The 23,021-nt window shown below is 44.9% G+C and overlaps 1 protein-coding gene across 3 annotated transcripts in view; it reads left to right on the plus strand.

Moving 5' to 3' along the window:
* The window catches only part of ATP9A (ATPase phospholipid transporting 9A (putative)), a 105,494-nt gene that overhangs the window by 55,510 nt on the left and 26,963 nt on the right, over positions 1-23,021 (plus strand). For all 3 annotated transcript variants that reach the window (XM_079979008.1, XM_079979006.1, XM_079979007.1), the window contains exons 15-19: positions 4,595-4,756; positions 12,852-12,944; positions 13,562-13,645; positions 18,887-19,057; positions 21,591-21,689. In XM_079979008.1, the coding sequence (XP_079835134.1) occupies positions 4,595-4,756; positions 12,852-12,944; positions 13,562-13,645; positions 18,887-19,057; positions 21,591-21,689 (609 nt within the window). The remainder of the gene's footprint in view (positions 1-4,594; positions 4,757-12,851; positions 12,945-13,561; positions 13,646-18,886; positions 19,058-21,590; positions 21,690-23,021) is intronic.

Below are 23,021 nucleotides of genomic sequence, written 5' to 3' on the forward strand. Positions count from 1 at the left end.
ACAGAGAGGGGAAATGTAATAGGTAGAATCAGATCAGAGATAACTCTCCCGGGAAGAATCCTGGCAATCTGGCCTTTAACCCTGACGACACTTCGCCGCACTAGAGGATGTGAAGGAATGTGCAGATCAGATGTGTTGCCAGCAGCGGCAGTCCCTGGGACCAGGCAGCCCAACTGAAGCGTGGGGCAGCAACTAATGACAAACAGGGGTCCATTTCTCTCTCTCTCTCTCTCTGATTCTGAAGTGGTTTTGATAGCCTTTAATTTTTTGGCTTGATACAGTTCAGTGAACGGAAAGAGATAACGCTCAATCGGATGAGCTGGGGAGTTGCGGAAAGCTGAAAATTCGTAGAGAGCAGTACAGTGGTACCTCAGGTTAAGTACTTAATTCGTTCTGGAGTTCTGTTCTTAACCTGAAACTGTTCTTAACCTGAAGCACCACTTTAGCTAATGGGGCCTCCTGCTGCCACCACGCTGCCGGAGCATGATTTCTGTTCTCATCCTGAAGCAAAGTTCTTAACCCAAGGTAATATTTCTGGGTTAGCAGAGTCTGTAAACTGAAGCGTATGTAACCTGAAGTGTATGTAACCCAAGGTACCACTATAATTCATAAAGCGTAGTAACGATCCACTTTTGCCCAGCGAAGTCCTACTCAGAGTTGACCCATTGAACTCAATGAATGAATGAATGAATGTTTATTATGAATGGCCAAGGAGTTATGGCCTTGGAGTTTGCAGGGCCAATTAATTTGAATAGGTCTACTCTGAGTAGGACTAGGATTGAATGAAACCCAATATTGTTTTGTGCTCATTGTTCCCCTGGGTGGAAACTCTGGGACAGTTTTATAGTCTCATGGTCTCTGTCCTTGTCCGCCCCCCACCCCCACCCCTCTACCTTGTCCCCCCATAGATTGTTTACAAATACGCAGGTTGAGTGGGCAGGCAAGCAAGTCCCTATAAACTGGAAGAGTTAGCTCTGCAGCAGCAGCATTTTTCAGAAACAGGACCACAGTGGTATCTCGGGTTACAGACGCTTCAGGTTACAGATGCTTCAGGTTACAGACTCCACTAACCCAGAAATAGTACCTCGGGTTAAGAACTTTGCTTCAGGATGAGAACAGAAATCAAGCGCGGCAGCGGGAGGCCCCATTAGCTTAAGTGGTACCTCAGGTTAAGAACAGTTTCAGGTTAAGAACGGACCTCCGGAACGAATTAAGTACGTAACCCGAGGTACCACTGCACTTCCAAAACTGCTTCAGCTCCAAATTCCCAGAAGTTTCTCTTTTCTAGGCTAAGTGCCACTCTTTTTCCCAGCTCAAAGTCCGAAATCTTCCTTTTAGCTCCCATGTAGGGCGGTGGGTGTAGTAAATATTGCATAAGACGGTAGAATGTTTGGAGTGTTTAGTATTTGTAAAGCAACCCGGTGAGGTTTTTATTCCTATGTTTCTGTTTGAGCGCAAAAGCTCAGATGTTGGCTTTCAAGCGCTCCTCATACCTCATTCTCATAACCGCTATGTGTCTTCTAGTTGCCTCTTGTGAAAGGAAATGAATTCGAATTGCTTTGCTTTTGTGAAGTCTGCAGCAGATATTCCTCTTGGGTGTGAAAGCAAATTTGTGGTGGAGTATGTTTGTTGCACAAAAGTTGCACATTGATACGAATTGCACAACTTGGATTTGCTGCTGTGCGATTGAATCGCAACCCAAAATAGCGACAATATGGAAGCGCCTAGATTGTGGGTCCTTATGTAGCAAAAATGGCACCAGTCACCCACTGGAGAAAGGGGGGTGGGAACCGGCTTCTCCAGCTGTTGACGGACTACAAATCACATCATCCTTGATCATTGCCCATGCTGGCTGGGGCTGATGGGAGTTGTAGTCCAGCAACAATTGGAGGGCCACAGGTTCCTCACGCCTGCAGAAGGAGGAAGTGTTGGCAGGCTTAGGAAAACCTCAAGGTTTGCAGAAGTGCACATAAAATATAATAAAATAAAATAAGGCTGTTTTGCAATTGTGCCACCTTATGAGGACCAAGTATGCTCAGTGGGAATGGAAAATAGGAAACATATTGTGGGAGGGCAGATGGAATGGAGTTTCCAGGAAGACACCATGGCTGGCTGGCTGAACCCTGACCAGGAACACTTCCTGCTGCAACATTTTGGTTGCAGTTCCCGCTTGGAGTTTAAAACTGGAACGTGAAATTTGAAGAAAAAGGAACAGAGGTCAGAGAAAAGCATCTGATTAGTGTTACTTATTAAGCTTTAATGATCAGATGTCTGGGATAACTGTCTTATCTGGGGGGGTTATGAAGACAATGAGCAATAGAACAACCTGTAACAAAGCTCTTTAATGCTACATACTTGCATTGTAGAAGGTTTGGGGAAAGATAAGCAGAACAAAGACACGGACTAGTTATCGCCAAACAATTTCTAGGGCTTGTTAGGGCATGCAATAAATTATCCATATTAGAAACATGGAATTGGAAGGGCTATGAGGGTCATCTAGTCTAACCCCCAGCAATGCAGGATTTATTTATTTTTATCCAATGTGGGGCTCGTACCAATGACTGTGATATTAAAAGTCTCATACCCTACCAACTGAGCTATCCCAAATAGCATAACACTGTATTTTAAAACTGGGGTTTGGGATCATGACTGTGATATTAAAAGTCTCATACCCTACCAACTGAGCTATCCCAAATAGCATAACACTGTATTTTAAAACTGGGGTTTGGGATCATTAATCTATTTATTTCTGAATACCCCAGTAATCAAAACTGGTGAGATTTTATTATTCTGGGCAAATAGTTACAGTGGTACCTCAGGTTACATACGCTTCAGGTTACAGACTCCGCTAACCCAGAAATAGTACCTCGGGTTAAGAACTTTGCTTCAGGATGAGAAAATAAATCGCGCGCGAGGCCCCATTAGCTAAAGTGGTGCTTCAGGTTAAGAACAGGTTAAGAACGGACCTCCAGAACAAATTAAGTACTTAACCAGAGGTACCACTGTATTGTCTATTTAAAGCAGTATCCTACTACTTCAAACAGCTGTGGCTTCCCCCCAAAGACCTCTGGGAACTGTAGTTTGTTAATGGTGCTGAAGTTTGTTAGCAGACCCCTATTTCCCAAAAGAGTTCCCAGAAAGGATATTCCATTTATGCAATGCTGTCCAAGAATGCCTTTCAGCTGTTGAGTAAGGGGAGGAGAGGCTTGTGCCCTCCGGAGAGGTCTTTTAGTTGTGTCTCCAAGATTGTGGCACATTCTCTCTCATGGGATGTACACCTGGCCTGATCACTGTCTTCCTTTTGGCAAGCTTACTGGGCTGTTGTTTTTATTTTGATTATATATTTATACAGTGGTACCTCGGGTTAAGTACTTAATTCGTTCCGGAGGTCCGTACTTAACCTGAAACTGTTCTTAATCTGAAGCACCACTTTAGCTAATGGGGCCTCCTGTTGCCGCCGTGCCGCCGGAGCACGATTTCTGTTCTCATCCTGAAGCAAAGTTCTTAACCTGAAGCACTATTTCTGGGTTAGCGGAGTCTGTAACCTGAAGCGTCTGTAACCCGAGGTACCACTGTATATATATATATATATAGAGAGAGAGAGAGAGTTAGAGAGAGAGTTGTTTTTATGTTTATCTTTTCTGTCAACTGCCTTGAAACCCCTGGGTATAGGGCACTATAAAAATTCTATAATAAGAATACTTTTAAGCTGGGAAATTCAGTGGTGTAGCATTGGTTTTTCAGATTCCTGAAACCCTGTAGAGCCTCTGCCAATCAGTGTAGGCAATACTGGGCTGGGTGACCTAGTGATCCAACTCAGTACAGTGGTACCTCGGGTTACGAACTTAATTCATTCTGGAGGTCCATTCTTAACCCGAAACCATTCTTAACCTGAGGCGCGCTTTCGCTAATGGGTCCTCCCGCTGCCACTGCACTGCCAGCACACGATTTCCTTTCTCATCCTGGGGCAAAGTTCGCAACCCGATGTACTACTTCTGGGTTAGCAGAGTTTGTAACCCCAAAGCATTTGTAACCTGAGGTGTTTGTAACCCGAGGTACCACTGTATATGATCCTAACAGCAGCTCATTGCTAATATGCTCCAAAAGTTCTTCAGTGGCCTCTTAATGCCAGCTGCATAATTATGAGCTTCCTTAAATGCCCTCAGCGTAAAAAGGTAGGATCCAGATTGTTGTAATATATGACTGAATTTAAAGGTAGGATCCATTTTTCCCCCATTTGAAAATGGCATTCCACCCCGTCCATTTAAGAGACGAAGGAATATTTCTGACCTCGGAACCACGTGTGCGGGTGGTTTTGATTTGCCAGCTATGCTTAGAAATCCCAGCACTTGCAAAATTGAGATTTTTAACCTCATTTGTGCCAGTGAAGAAATGCAAGCACTGCTGTGGTCCATGCATTTTTACCTGAATTTTTAGCAGCAGCAGCAGCAGCAACAACAACAACAGATGACTCCAGTGGGGGTAATGTATGGTTATCAACTGAGTAACTTCCTCTCCCATCGCTCTCCTGTTCCATATGCATCACCCTCTAAGCTTAGCACACTACCTGACCTTTGACCTCTCTTGTGTTTAGGTGGCCCTGGTGCAGTGGACAGAAAGCATAGGCTTAACACTGGTGGGCAGAGATCAGTCTTCTGTGCAGCTGAGGACTCCTGGCGGCCACATCTTAAACTACACCATCCTCCAGATTTTCCCGTTCACGTACGAAAGCAAACGGATGGGGATCATTGTTCGGGTAAGCTGTACAAAACGGTAGCAAAAACCGCCATAAGCAAAATAAAAGCCGTAGGTTATCACGGAAACTCAAGATTTTATCAGCTCTCCCTCGGCTGAGATTTGATATTTTTAAAAAAGCTGCTTGATTCACAACCACAGATCTGCAAGACCACATTAGTACTGGGTTTTGCTTTCTAGCACTGGGTTTTGAAATAAGGTCAAGCACTCTACATTACAACCACAGCAGAAGGTCAAGTGCTTGTCAGCCAAGAGGGTGGAGTTAAATGCCGTGGTCTCTGTGGATTCCGCTCTTTGCTTGTCACCAACAAATAACGATAAATGCTCTGAGTTGTGGTGCATTCTTGTTTCCTATAGACATCAAGTTGACGATTTGCTGTTGCATTTGGGGAAAAGGGGCGCATACATTTGCAAAGGCAGGTAACTTTGACCTTGAAGGATGACACTCTCAGATAGTTCAATCACTGAGAGCCAGTGTGGTGTAGTGATTAAGAGCGGTAGTCTCGTAATCTGGTGAACCGGGTTTGATTCCCTGCTCCTCCACATGCAGCTGCTGGGTGACCTTGGGCCAGTCACACTTCTCTGAAGTCTCTCAGCCCCACTCGCCTCACAGAGTGTTTGTTGTGGGGGAGGAAGGGAAAGGAGAGTGTTAGCCACTTTGAGACTACTTAAAGGGAGTGAAAGGCGGGATATCAAATCCAAACTCTTCTTCTTCTTCACTGTATATGTGATACTTTTTTTTATCTTACAAATTCCGAATAAGTTGCTCCAAGTAGTAACTACTGTTACTGTGTGGCGTAGTGGTTAAAAATGTTGGATTGGGACCAGATTTTCCCTCTCCCCAAGCCATGAAAGCCACTGGGTGACGCTGGGCCAGCCACTCTTTCTTAGACCAGCCACCTTCACAGGGCGATTGGGAGAATAACATGATGGGTGGGGAGAGTTGTGAGTTTTTCTAGGCCTGACAACAACCCTGCAAGGTGTGTGTAATTGCATTTGAGGGGGTGGGGATGCAACTGAGAAATAATGATTGGCTTAAGGCAACTTAGTGAGGTCAAGGCAGGGGTAAGGTTTAAACCAGGAATTTACCATTGGCCATGGCATTAGCTCTGCAAAGAACTATTTCCTGGGCCCAGGAAATGGGCAAAGATCACATGGCGGGGCATCAGTGTTAAAGCTAAGCAGGTGTGGACCTGTTTGGATGGGAGACCAGCTTGAGCCACTTTAAGAGTACAGTGGTGCCCCGCAAGATGAATGCCTCGCAAGACGAAAAACCCGCTAGACGAAAGGGTTTTCCGTTTTGGAGGTGCTTCGCAAAACGAATTTCCTATGGGCTTGCTTCGCAAGACGAAAATGTCTTGCGAGTTTTTCCGACTTTTTTTCCTTTCCCCCCCTTTTTCTAAGCCGCTTATCTGCTTATCTGCTAAGCCGATAAGCCGCTAAAAGCCGCTAAGCCGCTAATAGCGCTAAGCTGCTAAACCGTCAATGGGCTTGCTTCGCTAGACGAAGAGAATCGCGGAATGGATTCTTTTTGTCTTGTGAGGCACCACTGTAGTTTTAAAATAATATATATTATAAATATGTGTGTCTTTAACTTCGTGCCTGTCAGTTTGCAGAGAGGGATAGCTATGTTAGTCCTTTGCAGGAAAAAACAACAGGAGGCCAACACATTTGCTATGGCTTGACAGTTCATGGATTACAGTCCACTTACCGGCTGCAGCAAGTCCACAAAACTTATGCAAAATAAATCTACTGTTCTTTAAGTCACCATGAGATTTTGTTGCTGCTGTTGCTCATCTTCATTGGAAGCCATTTGTTAGATTATCAGGACCTATATCAGCAAGCCACTTGGGCACACAGTGCTTTTAAATTCAACCAACTATCAGCTTTTACAGCCTTGCTTTCATTTTGCACTGTTCTGAAAAACCCATGGGCAGCTGCTAGGTGTAAATAGATGTCCAGGAACTGGAAGCTTCCATCTGATGGGGGAGGAAATAGCTGCCAGGCACTAGGACGGGGTTGTCAGCGGTTGGCCTCGACTTCCTCCATTATCTTTTACATAGCTGAAATCACAGCAGCATGGGCATAGTCAAGGTGAGGCTGGGAGGGGCCGCTTCCCCCCATCAAGTAAAACAATAGAAATACTGAACTAACTGACCAATCACGTTGGTTCTGCCCCTCCCCTGAACAAAAATCCTGGCTAAGCCCATGCATAGCAGGTTTGTGAAACAGTTCTGGAATACAGTGGTACCTCAGGTTAAGTACTTAATTCGTTCCAGAGGTCCGTTCTTAACCTGAAACTGTTCTTAACCTGAAGCACCACTTAAGCTCAATGGGGCCTCCTGCTGCCACCGCACCGCCAGAGCACGATTTCTGTTCTCACCCTGAAGCAAAGTTCTTAACCTGAAGCAATATTTCTGGGTTAGCGGAGTCTGTAACCTGAAGCGTATGCAACCTGAAGCATTTGTAACCTGAGGTACCACTGTATTTGACTGCATATGCATCAGTTTGTGCACTGAAGGTTCAGCAAAGAAGATGTGGTACTATTAGCAGTAGACTTGATTTACCTGTTGACCATTGACTGCGTGGATAGGATTACTGACTCCACTGGGATTCTCTGCCTTTCATTTAGCGGAATCTCAGCTAGCTCAGCTTCTTCCATGGCAGTGGGGGAAAGAGTTATCTACCCGCTGAAACATTCCCTGCTTAATGAAGGCACACGATACATAGAAGAACTGAGAGGTCCAGATGGTGCTGTCTTGCCAAGGGATGCTGATGCATCTTGCTTCTTGTTTCCTGAGCTTATAAGGGCTGTTTCCAGCATTCTCCATCTGCTGGCACAAGGGCTCTTGCACTAGCAGACAGGTGGATTTCAATGTTGTGCAACAGAGGAGTCCAACACAACAGGTGTGTTAGCAGAAACCCTTTCCACAACAGATTGCATAATCTATCATGCAGCAGTGTTACCAGCAACCTGCTTATGCATTCTCACACGCAGCAATGTTCCCCTTGCGCAAAACATCAGTGGAGCAAGCATACCACTCAGTGACTTTGACGTAGCGCTACCTTAGATGAAACTCTCAGTTGCTTCTACCATGTTTATGCATGTGGTAGAACTTTGACACACCTCTTTGGCAGGAGAGATGCAGACTTACGGTTTTGTGAAACTTCATGTTTAGTGGTTGCGGGTGAAGAAAAGGATACAGTAATTCTATTTTGTACAACATGGAGATTTATCGAGGAATGCTTCTCCAGTCATATGCACAATCATTCTTTAGTGGCTGTTCAAAGATGCTTGCTGTTTACTTCTAGCCTTTGGAACGGAGTGAAAAAAATTCAAATACCCATTTCAAATTCTTGAGCTGCCTCTGGAGGTTTGCTTGCTAATAATTGGCAGAGGAGGGAATAGCAATTTATGGGTAGGATGAGATGCCTTCAGACTGGTGTTTTATTGTGGGCATATTTTGCAGCAAGTTCTTGACTCAATAATAGTGTGTCAGCGGTGGATTTATTCTGCTTTAGTTTGTTCTGCAGTGCTTCCCCAAAGTTACCACATTATGTCTGGAAGGCTATAGCACATCCATCTGTCATGAATGCGTTTGCTGAGATTCCTGCATTTCACATAACACCAGTCTTGAAAGACCTACATTGACTCCCAGTACGTTTCCGAGCACAATTCAAAGTGTTGGTGCTAACCTTTAAAGCCCTGAATGGCCTCGGTCCAGTATATCTGAAGGAGCGTCTCCTTCTACCCGGACACTGAGGTTCAGCGCAGAGGGCCTTCTGGCGGTTCCCTCACTGTGAGAAGTCAAGTTACAGGAAACCAGGCAGAGGGCCTTCTCAGTAGTGGAGCCCGCCATGTGGAATGCCCTCCCACCAGATGTCAAAGAGAACAACAACTACCAGACTTTTAGAAGACATCTGAAGGCAGCCCTGTTTAGGGAAGCTTTTAATGTTTGATGCATTACTGTATGTTAATATTTTGTTGGAAGCTGCCCAGAGTGGCTGGGGAAGCCCAGCCAGATGGGCGAAGTATAAATAAATAAATAAATTATTATTATTATTATTATTGTTGTTGTTGTTGTTGTTGTTGTTGTTACTATTATTATTTCAGGGGGATTAGACTAGATGACCCTTAGATTCCTTTTGACTCTACAATTCTATGATTCTATGAAATTGGAAGAAATGAAACCAGAACTGCTCTGAGGGTTTTGCTTCTGCTTTTGTATTTTGTTAAAAAATTTTTTTAACAATCAAGCAGTATACAGTGGTACCTCCGGTTGTGGATGGGATCCATTCCGGAGGTCTGGTAGGATCCTGAGGTTTCTGCAAGCTGAGGACCGCTTCTTCTCATGCGCATGCAGCAAAACCCAGTAAAATAATTCCCGGTTTGCTGCTTTTGTATACTGAAGTTTACGTAACCAGAGGGTTACATAACTGGAGGTACTACTGTATAAATTTTATGAAGTAAATAAATAACATTTTTATTACAAAAAGTGGAGAGACCTCAGCAGGAAGTTACAGGATACGCTCCGATTGAAAAGGAAGTAGAGTGAACGCTCCAGAAATTTTGCAGACACAAACAGTATTGGAATTGTCTGTGACCACCCCAATAGCACCATGAACATAAATAATTGTGAATGCGCAATGGAAAGAACGTTTGGAGGAGCCCTAGCACTCATCCGAGTTTTGCTCGTGTTGGTGGAAGAGGACAGGAAGTTGCTTCTGCCAATTTCCCCCTGAGCCACCCCCCTCAGGGTTAGAAGAGCCTCCAGGACAGGCTGAAAAGTGGTGTTGGGGGCTGTAGGAGTAATGAGGAATTGGCCCCCAAATCAGTTTCTCGGCCCTTTCCTTCAGCAACAAGCTTCAGTCAGGTCCGGGTTCCGTGAGTAAATGGAAGGAGCCTCTCTGTTCACTGTGGAGCAAGTCTGAATCAAACCCTGTTCACTCTCTTTGGTTTTTTAGTGTCTGCTGCTTTAAATATGGTGGCAAGAACATTCGCTGCTCTAAAGAAGTCTTTTCCAAAAGGCCCCCTTAAAGCAAACCACTCAGCCATCTCTCGTGGCTGCCATCTCTCGTTGGTGACAGAAGCAGTTGTTTATCCGACCACAAAAGTCCCCCCCTCTCTCTTTCTGCTTCTCTCTCTCTCTCTCTCTCTGAGCGACTGGAGTGGAGCATGTTTTCTTAGCAGCTCAGAGAGCGCTATTGTCATATGTCAAATGGGAGTTTGGGGGAAGGTGGTGCGGGGAGAGAAGGCCTTTGAACCTTAGCCAAAATCAGACCATGGTGGAAAAAGATGTGGTAGAGAAACAATACAACTGGCAAATCTTTCTGCAGATTTATAGTTGTAATCGTGCCATAACATGGGAACGTGCTCACCTCCTCCTGAACTTGGTGAGAGGAAATGACTAATGCAAGGAGATAGTTGATACAGTATTTATATTGGACAAAAGATCTAAACTATCTTAAAGCTAGTTCTACACCACAGGAAGTGGAGTCTCTGCTCAGTTTCCTACTGAAAAGTTGTTAAAACGCTTCTTAACAGTTTAAATCATTTTATACGCAAACATCTATCTTAACTAATGCCAGGGATCTTCTTTTTATTTTAGAGTGGGGTTTTTTCCCTGGCCTCTCTCAGAGTTGGAAGTTTACATCGTCCTGTGTTTACATTGACAGTTGACCCTTTTGCAGAAATAGGTTGAAAGCTGCAGCTGAACAACAATATGGCATCCAGCAGTTCTTCAAAAGCTTTGGCCATGATCCCAACACAATTTTGAGCAGCTGCAAGGCCATTGGCTTCAGCGGGCAACTTAAGCATGCTTATGTTGGTTTTGGGTTGCAACCATGGGAAATTGTAGCTCTGCAGAAGCTTGCAGGCCGAGCTCAGATTACAAAAGATTTGGCCAGAGAGCTACACTTCAAGCTTCTAAAAGAGACATCGTTGTTCAAAACTGATCTCTGCCACGCAGCACAAGAAAGGAAGTTGCCTTGGCTCTGTTAAGGATTGGGCATAGAGAGTTCCACCCATCAATATTTATTGAAAAGGGAGGCCTAACAAATTTTGCCTACTTTGTAGTCTTCCCAAAGTGCCCATGATTCTTCATTGAATGATGGGTCTTTCACAGTATCTGGTTTCTTGCTCCAAATTCAGTCTCCACTCTAGATGGTGATGTTGAGCTACCGGCTTTATTTGTGCTCCTGAACTCTTTTGGCTGCCCTCTTTCTTAGACTTTTTGAATGAATTGGGGTAGAGGCAGGCATGCTACCAATATGAACTAGCTGCTGCCGCGCTGTAAACTGCAATACGTACCTACGTTCTCATCTAGCAGATTGGCAAGAATATACTACCTAAGAATTTGTTTTTAAGGTTGTAGCCAGTGCTAGTCCTACTAAGAGTAGACCCGCTAAAGTTAACGGGCATGACTCACTTAAGGTTCCTTAATTTAAATGGCTTACCTCTTAGTAGGATTCGCATTGGCTACAACTCTTGGTCTCAGGCTGTCTCCCTCTTAGCCAGGAAATCTACACAGGAGAAAGCAGACGGGTTGCTTACTCGTGAGCATTTTTCTGCTGCTGCAGACCAGTCAGTTAAATTTGACTAACCATAACCCAGTCCAAATTTGAAACTCAGAAGTTTTCAAAATGTTCCGAAACCTTATGTTTTGGCTCTAACATTCAGCGAATACCGATTTGTGGGGTGAGATTGGATTTCCAGAATCTGTTGGAGTTGAGGTGGGGGTTTTTAAGTGAGTAAAACCTTACATGAAGTGGAGAGTGGGGTATTATTCCGTATGACAGTCCATCAACCAACAGAATTAATCATTATGACTTTTTTTTTACACCCCCAAAGTACAAGTGCATGGGGAAAGATTCGTCACACATCTGAAAAAAAAAATTGTGGGGAGAGGAAGGGGTTTCTCTTTCAAAGAATGAGACAAGGTGGCACCAGTTTGCACTATTTCACCTCAAGATTCGGGTCCATTCAGATTTAATCAGAACAGATGTGCATCTTTCTAATTTATTTTGGTGATTTAACATTTGCCAGTTTTGAATGTGAACATATAAAAAGGAAATTAATGTTGTAGTTAATCTGTATTAAGCTAAAAATGAGTTGGTTGTAATGTTTTTTCTGCTCAGCATGAGAATGATTGGAATGAGTATCAGCTGTTGCTAACAAAGGCCTGGTTCCCACAAACAGAAGATGAAAGTCGCTAAACCTGTTTCTTCATTGCACTGCTTGGGGCTTCTGGGAGTTGTGGGCTCACGTCAGTGAGTGCTCTTTCGTTTGAAACAAATGCCTCATCCATAGAAAGATAGCATGTCAGGGAGAAGTCTAGGCCTTCCCTTTGATGTGCTCGTTTTGCATCTGTAGGGGATTAATTGTATTGTATGGAGGAGCACCAAGTCATCCGAGGACCCTCCTGCAATCTCAAGTGGTACAGCAGAAAAAAACTATTCCATTTAATCTTGCTTTTTAGTACTAACCCCTAGAAACTGTGGGTGGACTGGGCTGCATGCCATCCTAAGCCAAACCATGCCTAAGCCAGTGTGGTGTAGTGGTTAAGAGCAGTGGACTCTTAATCTGGTGAACCGGGTTCGCGTCTCCGCTCCTTCACATGCAGCTGCTGGGTGACCTTGGGCCAGTCACACTTCTCTGAGTCTCTCAGCCCCACTCACCTCACAGAGCGTTTGTTGTGGGGGGAGGAAGGGAAAGGAGAATGTTAGCCGCTTTGAGACTCCTTCGGGTAGTGATAAAGCGGGATATCAAATCCAAACTCTTCTTCTTCTTCTTAGCTCAAATGTATGGGCTCTGGGAGAAGAGATTGTGTTTGCTTTGCTCCTCTTCAGTTGTTCTGATGCTTTGCTGTTGCAAGCCATGGTTTGACTTAGCATGTCATCTGAACTTAGGTCCATGGTTTACCTCTCCCCCCAAAACCCCATGACCTGCAAATCATAGGACAAACTTTGGTTACAGCTTGTGGTTGGTGTGGAGAGAGCTAAACCACCACGATCCCAGGTTCAGACAACCATGGATTAGCAGTAGCGCTGGAACAGATAGTCTATGAACCATTTCTCTCTCTTTCTCTCTCTTTCAGGATGAATCTACAGGGGAAATAACCTTCTACATGAAAGGGGCTGATGTGGTTATGGCAGGAATTGTTCAATACAATGACTGGTTAGAGGAAGAGGTATGGAAATGCACCAGTGGGAAGCCACACTTGGTGCAATGACTGTCAAGTGGTACAGGGATCACGGGGCACATCATTGCCTTGGGAGGTAATAACTGAGGCTGTGACTTAGCTATTATAGCTGCTTCTCAAAACAATGAGTTTTGTTAAGAAGTGATAGTAGCAACAATGAGAAGCTATAGTAGCAATATTGCAGCCTTCTGGAACTTGATGCCCTCCAGACATTTTGGACCACAGACCCCATGGGGAAGGCTGCAAAACATGACACAGTTCAGTGAAAGAACAGAATTATGAAATCTAAACTGCCATCTCCTATTTTGGCCATGGGGAACTCTCACTTAGGACTCTAATTTTACTCTTCTCCACCAGCCGTGCCCACCTGGCCCACATCTCAAGCCAAAAGAGGAATAGGTAAAACTGTGGCTGCGAAGGAGCAGCCAAGAGCCTTAGAGGGCATTCCCAATTCTTCCTTGGAAGATGAATGACCTCGTGTCAAAGTACCCACAGACCCACAAAGTGGACCTGTCCCACAAACATTTTAACTAAATAAGGATCTCTGATATGCAATCCCTAGCTTCAGATGTGACCTGACCAAGTTTGCAATTTCTCCTCAACAGTGTGGCAATATGGCAAGGGAAGGGCTGAGGGTCCTTGTAGTAGCAAAGAAATCCCTGACTGAGGAACAATATCAAGACTTTGAGGTAAGCCAGTTTTGTTTACCTCTGGTATCGTGTCGTCTTACTTGCTTGCCTATAGGTTTTAGGTCCCAATTCAAGGTGCCGGTTCTTACTTTTAAAATTATGGATGTTCTGGGACCCTGTTGACTTAAGGACCATCTTATCCTGCATATTCCCCCCTGTTTACTCCCTAACTTGTTGGATGGCCATGAGAGAGAAGACCTTCCTGGTTGTGGCACCATTGTTGTGGAAAAGCTCAGGCAGGCCCTGCTGGCAAAACCATCGCTGTTAAGATTTTGCTGTTCAGAAATGAGGCCGTTCCAGTAAGCTTTAGGTTGTGGGTATCTGATGACTATGTTTTGATTATTTGCCATTTCTATTTAATAGTATTTCAAATCCTTTATTTGGTATTCCAGGCAAATACACGTGTTATGTTTTAAGAACTGCCCCAGAAGTATCCCCAAACATAATTGTTTCTCTGCAGAAGTCAGGCTCCGAAGGGACAAAGAGATTTGCTAGTTTGAACCAGGAGCCAGCAGTAGGCAGCTCTGATCAATTCCCCCTACCCACCCACTGCATTATAGTAAAGAAACTCCTGCAAAATCCCACAGTGAATGAGCTGGTGACCACATGAACATTTCATCCACATGGCACATTTAAAAAATCATATGCAGGCTGCCCACTTCAAGCTTTGTCTGCTTCTGTGCCTTCCTTTCTTATCAGCTGTGAAACTGGAAGGAAGCTAGTTTCACACCCGCAACTTGATAATTTGCTGTGAGCTGTTTTTACATTTTGTCAGCTATAATCATTGGCCTTTTAAGAGAGGAACATTGTCACTTGCACAGCAGTTTTCAAAAGCCTTCCCCCCCCCCCCATGTGTTTTCATGCTTGATGCATCCCAATGAAGCTAGTCTCTGGCAGTGTTTGGATGTTCATCTACAGCAGGGTTGTTCTCAAACTTTTTTGGGCTGCTTCCCCCTTGGTACCATAAACTCAACCCCAGAGCCTCCTACCTTACAAAAAGCATTGTTCTTATAAAATAACCATTTGCATTCCCCACTATGGAAGAGAATAATACAGGACAACAATACAAAACAGTAATGATCAATTGCACATTCATTCAAAATCCAGTGAAAACTATCTAGTTTAATGCAACAAAATTGATGAAATTTACCCAGCCATACCAGCTTTTTAATGCCTGATAGTCATTTACACCTCCCCTTCTGCTGCCCCCTAGGTAATCCCACCACCTTCCAGGGTATGGTACCATCCACCTTGGGAATGACTGAGCTGCAGCTTTGTCAAGCATGATGTGTGAAGATGTGGATGCGGCTGGGTGTTCTTCCTCTCCTTACTATCCTGACTTACTAGCTTGTTTTGTTCATGGACATTTAAGCCAGAGTTCCTTGATTCAGACACAAGAAGTTGCAACAGCAACTGGAGGGCCACAGGTTCCTCATCCCTGATGCAGAAGCTGGAAGGAAGGATGAGAAAAGGGGGTGAGAGAGAGAGAGAGAGAGAGAGAGAGAGAGAGAGAGATCTCCTTCAACATACAGACATACAAAGCTGCCTTATATCGAGTCAGACTATTGATACATCGAGCTCAGCATTGAGCTCTACTTTTGACAATAGGCATGCAGTTGGGAATGCAGGGTTTCAGGCAAGCATCAAGCCTAACTTGGAGAGGCAAATTTCTAGCCGCTCCAAACAATGGCTTATTTAGCTATAAATATCCTTGAAGGCACTCCTCCGACAACAAGGGTGTGTACAAGGCCAGCAGCGTTTTGCAAATTCGGCTGCCAATGTTCACATGAGAAAGGGATGCACCAGCCCACACCACTTCCTGTTATCTTTCACTTTTTTCATCCCACTTTCTCATTATTATTATTTTTCTCAGGTACAATTTTAGTAGTACTTGGTGAAAGAGGTACAAGATCTTGTCTGCAGAGAAGTTTTTAGCTGCCCCGTTCCTTTATTACCAGGGTAGTCCAGGGGTGTTTGGGGTGTTAGGGAAGGGGTAGGCCCTCTGGTGGGGGACATGTCTTGCTCCTTCTGGCATAGCTTGCCCCCTTCTTGGACCCCACCTTGCACTTAGCTCTCAACTGTGGCTCTTGGAAGATGTCAGCATGTGATAGTAGCGGCAGCACCCTGGGAACATCTTTGACTGGCCCGCTAAACCAGTTGAGGGTAGCCGATGGGTCTTAACCCTTGGTGAGTTAGAGACTTACCCTGCTTGTGAAGACACCGATAGTGGGCGCAGTGGTCAAGAAAGCAGTTTCATCACGTGCTGTGGCAGGAAGTGAGAGGCAGGTGATACTCATCAACCTGGGAAGGTAGCCTTGCGGGATATCTTTGGGAGAAGAAATGGTCAAGGAGTAAGGTAAAGGTAAAGGGACCCCTGACCATTAGGTCCAGTTGTGACCGACTCTGGGGTTGCGGTGCTCATCTCGCTTTATTGGCCAAGGGAGCCGGCATACAGCTTCCGGGTCATGTGGCCAGCATGACTTAGCTGCTTCTGGCGAACCAGAGCAGCGCACGGAAATGCTGTTTACCTTCTATTTGCCCTTTGACGTGCTTTCGAACTGCTAGGTTGGCAGGAGCAGGGACTGAACAATGGGAGCTCACCCCATCGCGGGGATTCGAACCACCGACCTTCTGATCAGCAAGTCCTAGGCTCTGTGGTTTAGACCACAGCGCCACCCGCGTCCCTAGGTCAAGGAGTAGGCCTTACACAAATCTGGAGTCGAGCCCCTCAGGCGGGTGGATGGCATCTTGTACGCCTCCTTCTGGGAACTCCTGCAGCCAAACCAATGCCAAACATATTGCTCTGCTTTCCTTAGGACCACATCAGGGAGGCCGAGAGGGGGAACTGGAATACTGCTATGTCGTAAGAAAGGCATCAACACGGTTTACAGCAATAAAACCGTAAAGGTAAAAGGTAAAGGTACCCCTGCCCGTACGGGCCAGTCTTGACAGACTCTGGGGTTGTGCGCCCATCTCACTTAAGAGGCCAGGGGCCAGCGCTGTCCGGAGACACTTCCGGGTCACGTGGCCAGCGTGACATCGCTGCTCTGGCCAGAGCCAGAGCCGCACACGGAAACGCCGTTTACCTTCCCGCTGGTAAGCGGTCCCTATTTATCTACTTGCACCCGGAGGTGCTTTCGAACTGCTAGGTTGGCAGGCGCTGGGACCGAGCAGCGGGAGCGCACCCCGCCGCAGGGATTCGAACCGCCGACCTTTCGATCGGCAAGTCCTAGGCGCTGAGGCTTTAACCCACAGCGCCACCTGCGTCCCCAATAAAACCGTAAAACCATGCAATTAAAAGCCATAAAAGAGTTAGAAGCAGACATCAATTAACTGTTGTGCAAGGATGTGCCCTTTATTCCCTGCATCAGCCTGGCAGAAAAGAAAAAGTTTTCATCAGGCATTTAGAAGTTGGCATAGAAGGTGCCCTCTCTTCTTTCTCTGGGCTCTCCCTTTTTCCCATCCCCTTGATGTCTCTGTCTTCCTGCATTGCCTTCCATGCTCCCATCGCTGATGGTATTATACAATTTAATCCAGGGCACTGGAGGACAAAGATGAAATAAAAATGAAATATGACCAAGAGGTGCTGGTCTGGCAGTGCTCTTAGTCTGTAGCAAAAGCAGCCATCTGGCAGCCTGGGGGCCACATCAACTCGTGGATGGCAGCCAGTTGGCTCACCACCCACCTATCTTCTTTGAGATAAAGAATCTCACGACACGGGCCTAGCCAGTCTCTACGCATCTGGCTTTGGGAGGGAGGGGAAATTGCTAAAAGCACATCGGCTACCCCACCCAATGTATTTCCTGCAGTGTTCCTCCTGCATGTTGACATAGGCCAAGTGAGTAACAGGATAGAGGGAAACAATTTCCCACCCTGTTCTTTCAGGGGTTGTCCAATCCGTCCAATGCAGGGGTTGGGAGCCTCAGGCCTGGAAGCTGAATGTGGCCCTCAAGATCTCTCTGTTTGGCTCTTGAGACTCTTCCCAGGCACACCCCTCAGTGGCCCTATCTTGCACTCTGAATGTTTTTTGCCTGGCTGGAATGTGTCCTTGAGCTCTGATAATACACCTTCTTTGTCTTAACGGGTGGCACTGTGGGTTAAACCACAGAGCTTAGGACTTGCTGATCAGAAGGTCGGCAGTTCAAATCCCAACGACGGGGTGAGCTCCCGTTGTTCAGTCCCTGCTCCTGCCAAGATAGCAGTTCGAAAGCATGTCAAAGTGCAAGTAGATAAATAGGTATCACTCCTGTGGGAAGGTAAACAGCATTTCCGTGTGCTGCTCTGGTTCGCCAGAAGCGGCTTAGTCATGCTGGCCACATGACCCGAAGCTGTACGCCAGCTCCCTTGGCCAATAAAGCGAGATGAGTGCCGCAACCCCAGAGTCGGCCACGACTGGACCTAATGGTCAGGGGTCCCTTTACCTTTAAGGAGCATATGAGTATACAGTGGTACCTCGGGTTAAGTACTTAATTCGTTCCGGAGGTCCGTTCTTAACTTGAAACTGTTCTTAACCTGAGGTACCACTTTAGCTAATGGGGTCTCCTGCTGCTGCCTGCCACCGCGTGATTTCTGTTCTCATCCTGAGGTAAAGTTCTTAACCCGAGGTACTACTTCCCGGTTAGTGGAGTTTGTAACCTGAAGTGTTTGTAATGCGAGGTACCACTGTATATAGAAATGAGCTTACTGTACAAAAGTATCATTTGCATTCGACACTCCGCCCACTTTTGCCTCTGCCCTCATTCCCATGTGTCCCCTGAAAGGTTCCCCAAAATAGAATGTGGCCCTTGGACCAGGGCCAGCCTAAGACATTTTGGCACCTGAGGCGAACCGCTGAATGGTACCCCTCCCTCCCCGCCAGGGAATAAGGGGTGAGTGAAGATCTACCTCAGGAACAAGGGGGCAACAAAGGTCTACATCGGGATCTGCTGTCCCTGCAGATCCGGCTGCCCGAGGCAGTCGCCTCAACTTGCCTCATGAGTGGGCCAGCCCTGCCTTGGGCTGAAAAAAGTTCCCTTCCTGAATCGAATGAATGGCCTCGGGTCTTCTGGGAAGTTTTGAGCTACATCGAGGGCTGAGTGGTATCTGGTTTTCAACCTCGTGATATCTCTCCATCTAAACGTAGATCAGTTTATCACCCAGACCTAGATACAAGAAGGTAAAATACGTTAAAAAATAATAAATGGAAGTGCAAAGTGATTGATCTCGTACTGACTGGCTATGTCTCTCTTGGGTCCTTGCCAGGCACGCTATGTCCAAGCAAAGCTCAGCGTCCATGACCGTTCCCTCAAGGTAGCAACTGTGATCGAGAGCCTGGAGATGGAGATGGAGCTGCTCTGTCTGACTGGAGTGGAGGATCAGCTGCAGGCAGATGTCAGGCCTACTCTGGAAACACTGAGAAATGCCGGCATGAAGGTATGGCTAAACTGCAAATGGAAAGCATAGCATCATTGGTCCGTCCGTCCCGTCCCCCCCCAATCTGACAGTGCAGTGGCAAGAGAAAGTGAGAGATACTGTCATATCATTTCATGGGGAAAAAAAGGGGGCATTTCCCCAGCAATCAGAATACTGAACTTTGTGGCTGAAAACGCTGGCAGCGTTTTATGATATGTAAAATGAACCATGAGAAGTCCTTGATATCTTAAGGATGTAAAAAAAATGAGTATTGTAAATTGTAAAACAGAAAATTTAATCACACACAAACACTGAACTTTGGGAGCTGTGAAAAATGAAGCATCCTGACAACCAAATGTTTGGATCAAATAACAACTGTTTTTATCAGACACATACAAAAATAGCTTCCTGTAAATGCTTGAAGAGTTGTCATTGTTAGCCTCTCACTTTGATACCCAGGAGAGTGTTTGGTTCTAAAGTTTGGAAATTTTCCAAGTATGTGAGTTCAGAAGTAAAAAAAAAAAAATGTAGGAAGAGTGTTCGTTGGTTGGTTGGTTTTAAGATGCATTCACTCTGTTCAGTTAAATTATCTGAGCGTCTTACAACAAAATTTAAGTACAGGCAACCCCCCAATTTATGCAGGGATTGCATTCTGGTCATGTCGGCAAAATGCACATAAGCCTGTTATGCCCTTGTCCTGACCCCATCATGCCCTCTTCTGGGTCCAAAAATAGCCCGCACATGCACGGTAGAGCATTTTTTTGAATTCACACAAAATGGGAGGCACCTGTACATAAAAATTAGCTAAAGCAGCACATCTGTAAAAGCGGAATTAAAAGTTCCAAGGTTGGATTAAACAGAAGAAATGATAAAGGTCTGGCAGCAGAAAGTAGGTGATAGGTAAACCTCCCTAGAGAGTGATCCAAAGCTAGGGTGCCACCAATGAAAAGGCCCTTTCATGGAACCCACCTGTCAATGGTGGAGAACCCAGAGAAGGGCCTCAACCTATGATCATGGAGACCCATGTGGTTTGGGGGCTGTTTTGTTGCACACAGGAAAGCAAGGCAAAGATTGTGTGATCAAGTTTGCTTTAGTGATCAAAGCAAACGCGACCACTTTGCCCTGCCTTTGGTGCACTTATGAAATCTGGGCAACACTGAATCCTTACCTAGCACAATTCTTCTCTTGAGGCTCCTGGGGTGATGTATGAAATATTTTTTTCAAAAAAGTCTGAAACAGTGAATTGTATTGAAATGGCCACCAGAGGGAGCAGAATTGGGAAAAAAAACAAATCATGAGCTGATAAGTTATACTGTACTTACTTTACCATTTACCACTAGGTTTTGATGAGCATGACTGGATGGGAAGTGAAGGGGTTAATAAAGCATTATCTGCCATAGTTTTTAGCCTGTTTTTAACTGGAGATGGATTGTGTACCCTGTGCCTACATACATGAAATTAACTTTTTGATAGTTACCTTTGAGATTTGGGGAGAAGGATAGGTTAAAAATGTTCAGTCTCAGTTCTGAGGTATTCCCAAGGTCCTGTTTGTCCTAACCTGAAAAGGCAGGGCTGCCATCTTACCATATCTGTATCTGGAATGTCTTTTGTTCCTGCCCACACAGAGCCTGTAACATGCCAGCTAGACATCTGTTATCAAATGGAATTCCCATCTGTTGTTTACCCCTCACAGAGCTATAATTCTCAGTACCCTCAACAAACTATAGTTCCCGGGATTCTTTGGAGGCAGAGCCACGTGTTTTCAATGTACGGTATGGGTGATGAACACAGTCTCTTTGGTTTTAGTAGGAATTATACGAATTTTAACTAAAGGCCTATGCATGTATTCTAGCTCCATTAAGTTACTTTAAACTTCTCCACATGATGGCTGTCTCCTCAAGGACTACAAGCGACTCGCTGCGCAGATGGGGCCATATTTCACCCTGCCACCACAAACTTTCCTTGCTGTGTCTCCTATACACAAGGAGGCTGCTGTATGAAGTCAGTAGCCACAGGGAACAATTTAAAATGGCCTTTGTAGAATGCCTGGATCACAGGTGCCAACACCTTTTACATTTCTAAAAATGTCATTGGGTTGACTCTTGAGTTATTTGTTTTTAAAATTGCACAGATCCCAGTATATTATAGAAATCCCTCACCCTTAAAGATGCTTGCTAACTACATTGATGGAGCTTTTTCACATGCAAATACATTGAAAAATGTGTACACACACCCTCAGCTCCACATTGTGAAGTGGTGAACAGCTCCCAAGTTCTGCAGCCTCACACTGTGTAATGTGTAGCTCAGCTATTGTATCCAATTAAAATAAAAATCCATTTTTAAACGAGACTGTTGCTCAAACTGATTCATTTAATGTAAAAACAAAGTAGCTCAAACACACACACACACACACACACACACACATTTTCCTGGATTCCAGTACAAATATAAAAATAGGGTATCTGATAAACCTCCTACAAACTAAGCATTTTGTCAAATGCCTTTTTGTATCATTGTTGATTCCAGGATATTAAATGGTGCTTTTTTATTGTAGGTATGGATGCTCACAGGGGACAAACTAGAAACAGCCACGTGTACAGCTAAGAATGCACATCTGGTAACCAGGACCCAGGACATTCATATATTTAGACTGGTGAGTAATATGAATAAAACTAGCTTACTTAGTTAGCACTTGTCCATGGAGCTACATTATGAATCAAGGGGAATAATTTACACCAGCCCCAATGTGCAGTTAGAATAAAATATGAGTATATTATGCAGACCTAATCTTCCTCTGACTATCGTTGCATTTACACAACACCTAGACCCATCTGATGAATACATCGAAGTTGGACATTAATAGTGGAAAAAGAACGTTCCGAAAAAAGTCTCCCTCGTTTCCTCCTTTGTTTATCCCTCTTGGGATAAAATGATTTCATTCCTGCAGGCACAGTTGACATAGTGAATTTGGATACCTTCTGTAACAACTTAAGAGGCAAAATACAGAGCAATAGGTTTGCTAATTAGTGACCAATGTAAATATGGTTGAGAATTCCTGTCTTCATTAATCTTACTCAGCTCCAGCTCTTTGAGGAAATGCTCTGTGAACATGCTTTTCTGAGGACGCTCAGAAAAATGACAGGTTATAAGATTCAAAAGGAGAAGCCAATACTGGTCCTGTGTTCTGATATTTTAGGACTCCTCCAATTTATTTGATTTGCTTCCACAAAGTGTACACAAAGGGTAGATTATATCTGGTCATTATTGAGCATTTGTTCTGATTTGCTTTGGGGTTGGAGTGTTACACAACAATGAGCATTCATCCTGACATGCTTATTGTTAAGTTGTGGGTGAACATATCAGATGACACAGCGATTCTTCAAACAGCTCTTGTTTGAAGAAGAAGAGGCCAGAACAGAACTGAACTGAAGGGTTCAGTCAGCCTGCTTATATAGAGCTCCAGTACAACGTAACTGTAACAATTTTCTAAAACTATCCAATCACTGAACATCACTTTCGATCCCTTATTTGCATAACTATCTACAGTATCCCCCTGTTGGCCCAGGGTGAGAACTTCAGTACATAACACTTATGAGGTGCTTTTCCATCTTCCTGTTAATCATTCATTCATTCATTCCTGTTAATTAATTCAGTAATTCATTTCAATGCATTTCCCCATTGCTTTCCTAGTGACACAAAGTCCATTTCCTTTTTTTAAAATGTAGATTTGCTGTACTAGGGCAGGTGAGGAACCTCTGACCCTCCAGATGTTTCTGAACTACAACTCCCATCAGTCCTAGTAAGCATGGCCAATGAGAGTTGTCATTCAGCAACGTCTGGAGGGCCAAAAGGTTCACCATACCAAGCTTGGAATCACTCCTACAAAATACTGACATTCTGGAGGAGGCCTGACTAGTAGAGATAGACCGGGGTGCCCAAACTTTTTTCAAAGAGGGCCAGATTTGATGAAGTGAACGTGTGTGAG

Source organism: Podarcis cretensis (genome assembly GCF_951804945.1).
Source record: "Podarcis cretensis genome assembly, chromosome: 6".
Taxonomy (NCBI): domain Eukaryota; kingdom Metazoa; phylum Chordata; class Lepidosauria; order Squamata; family Lacertidae; genus Podarcis; species Podarcis cretensis.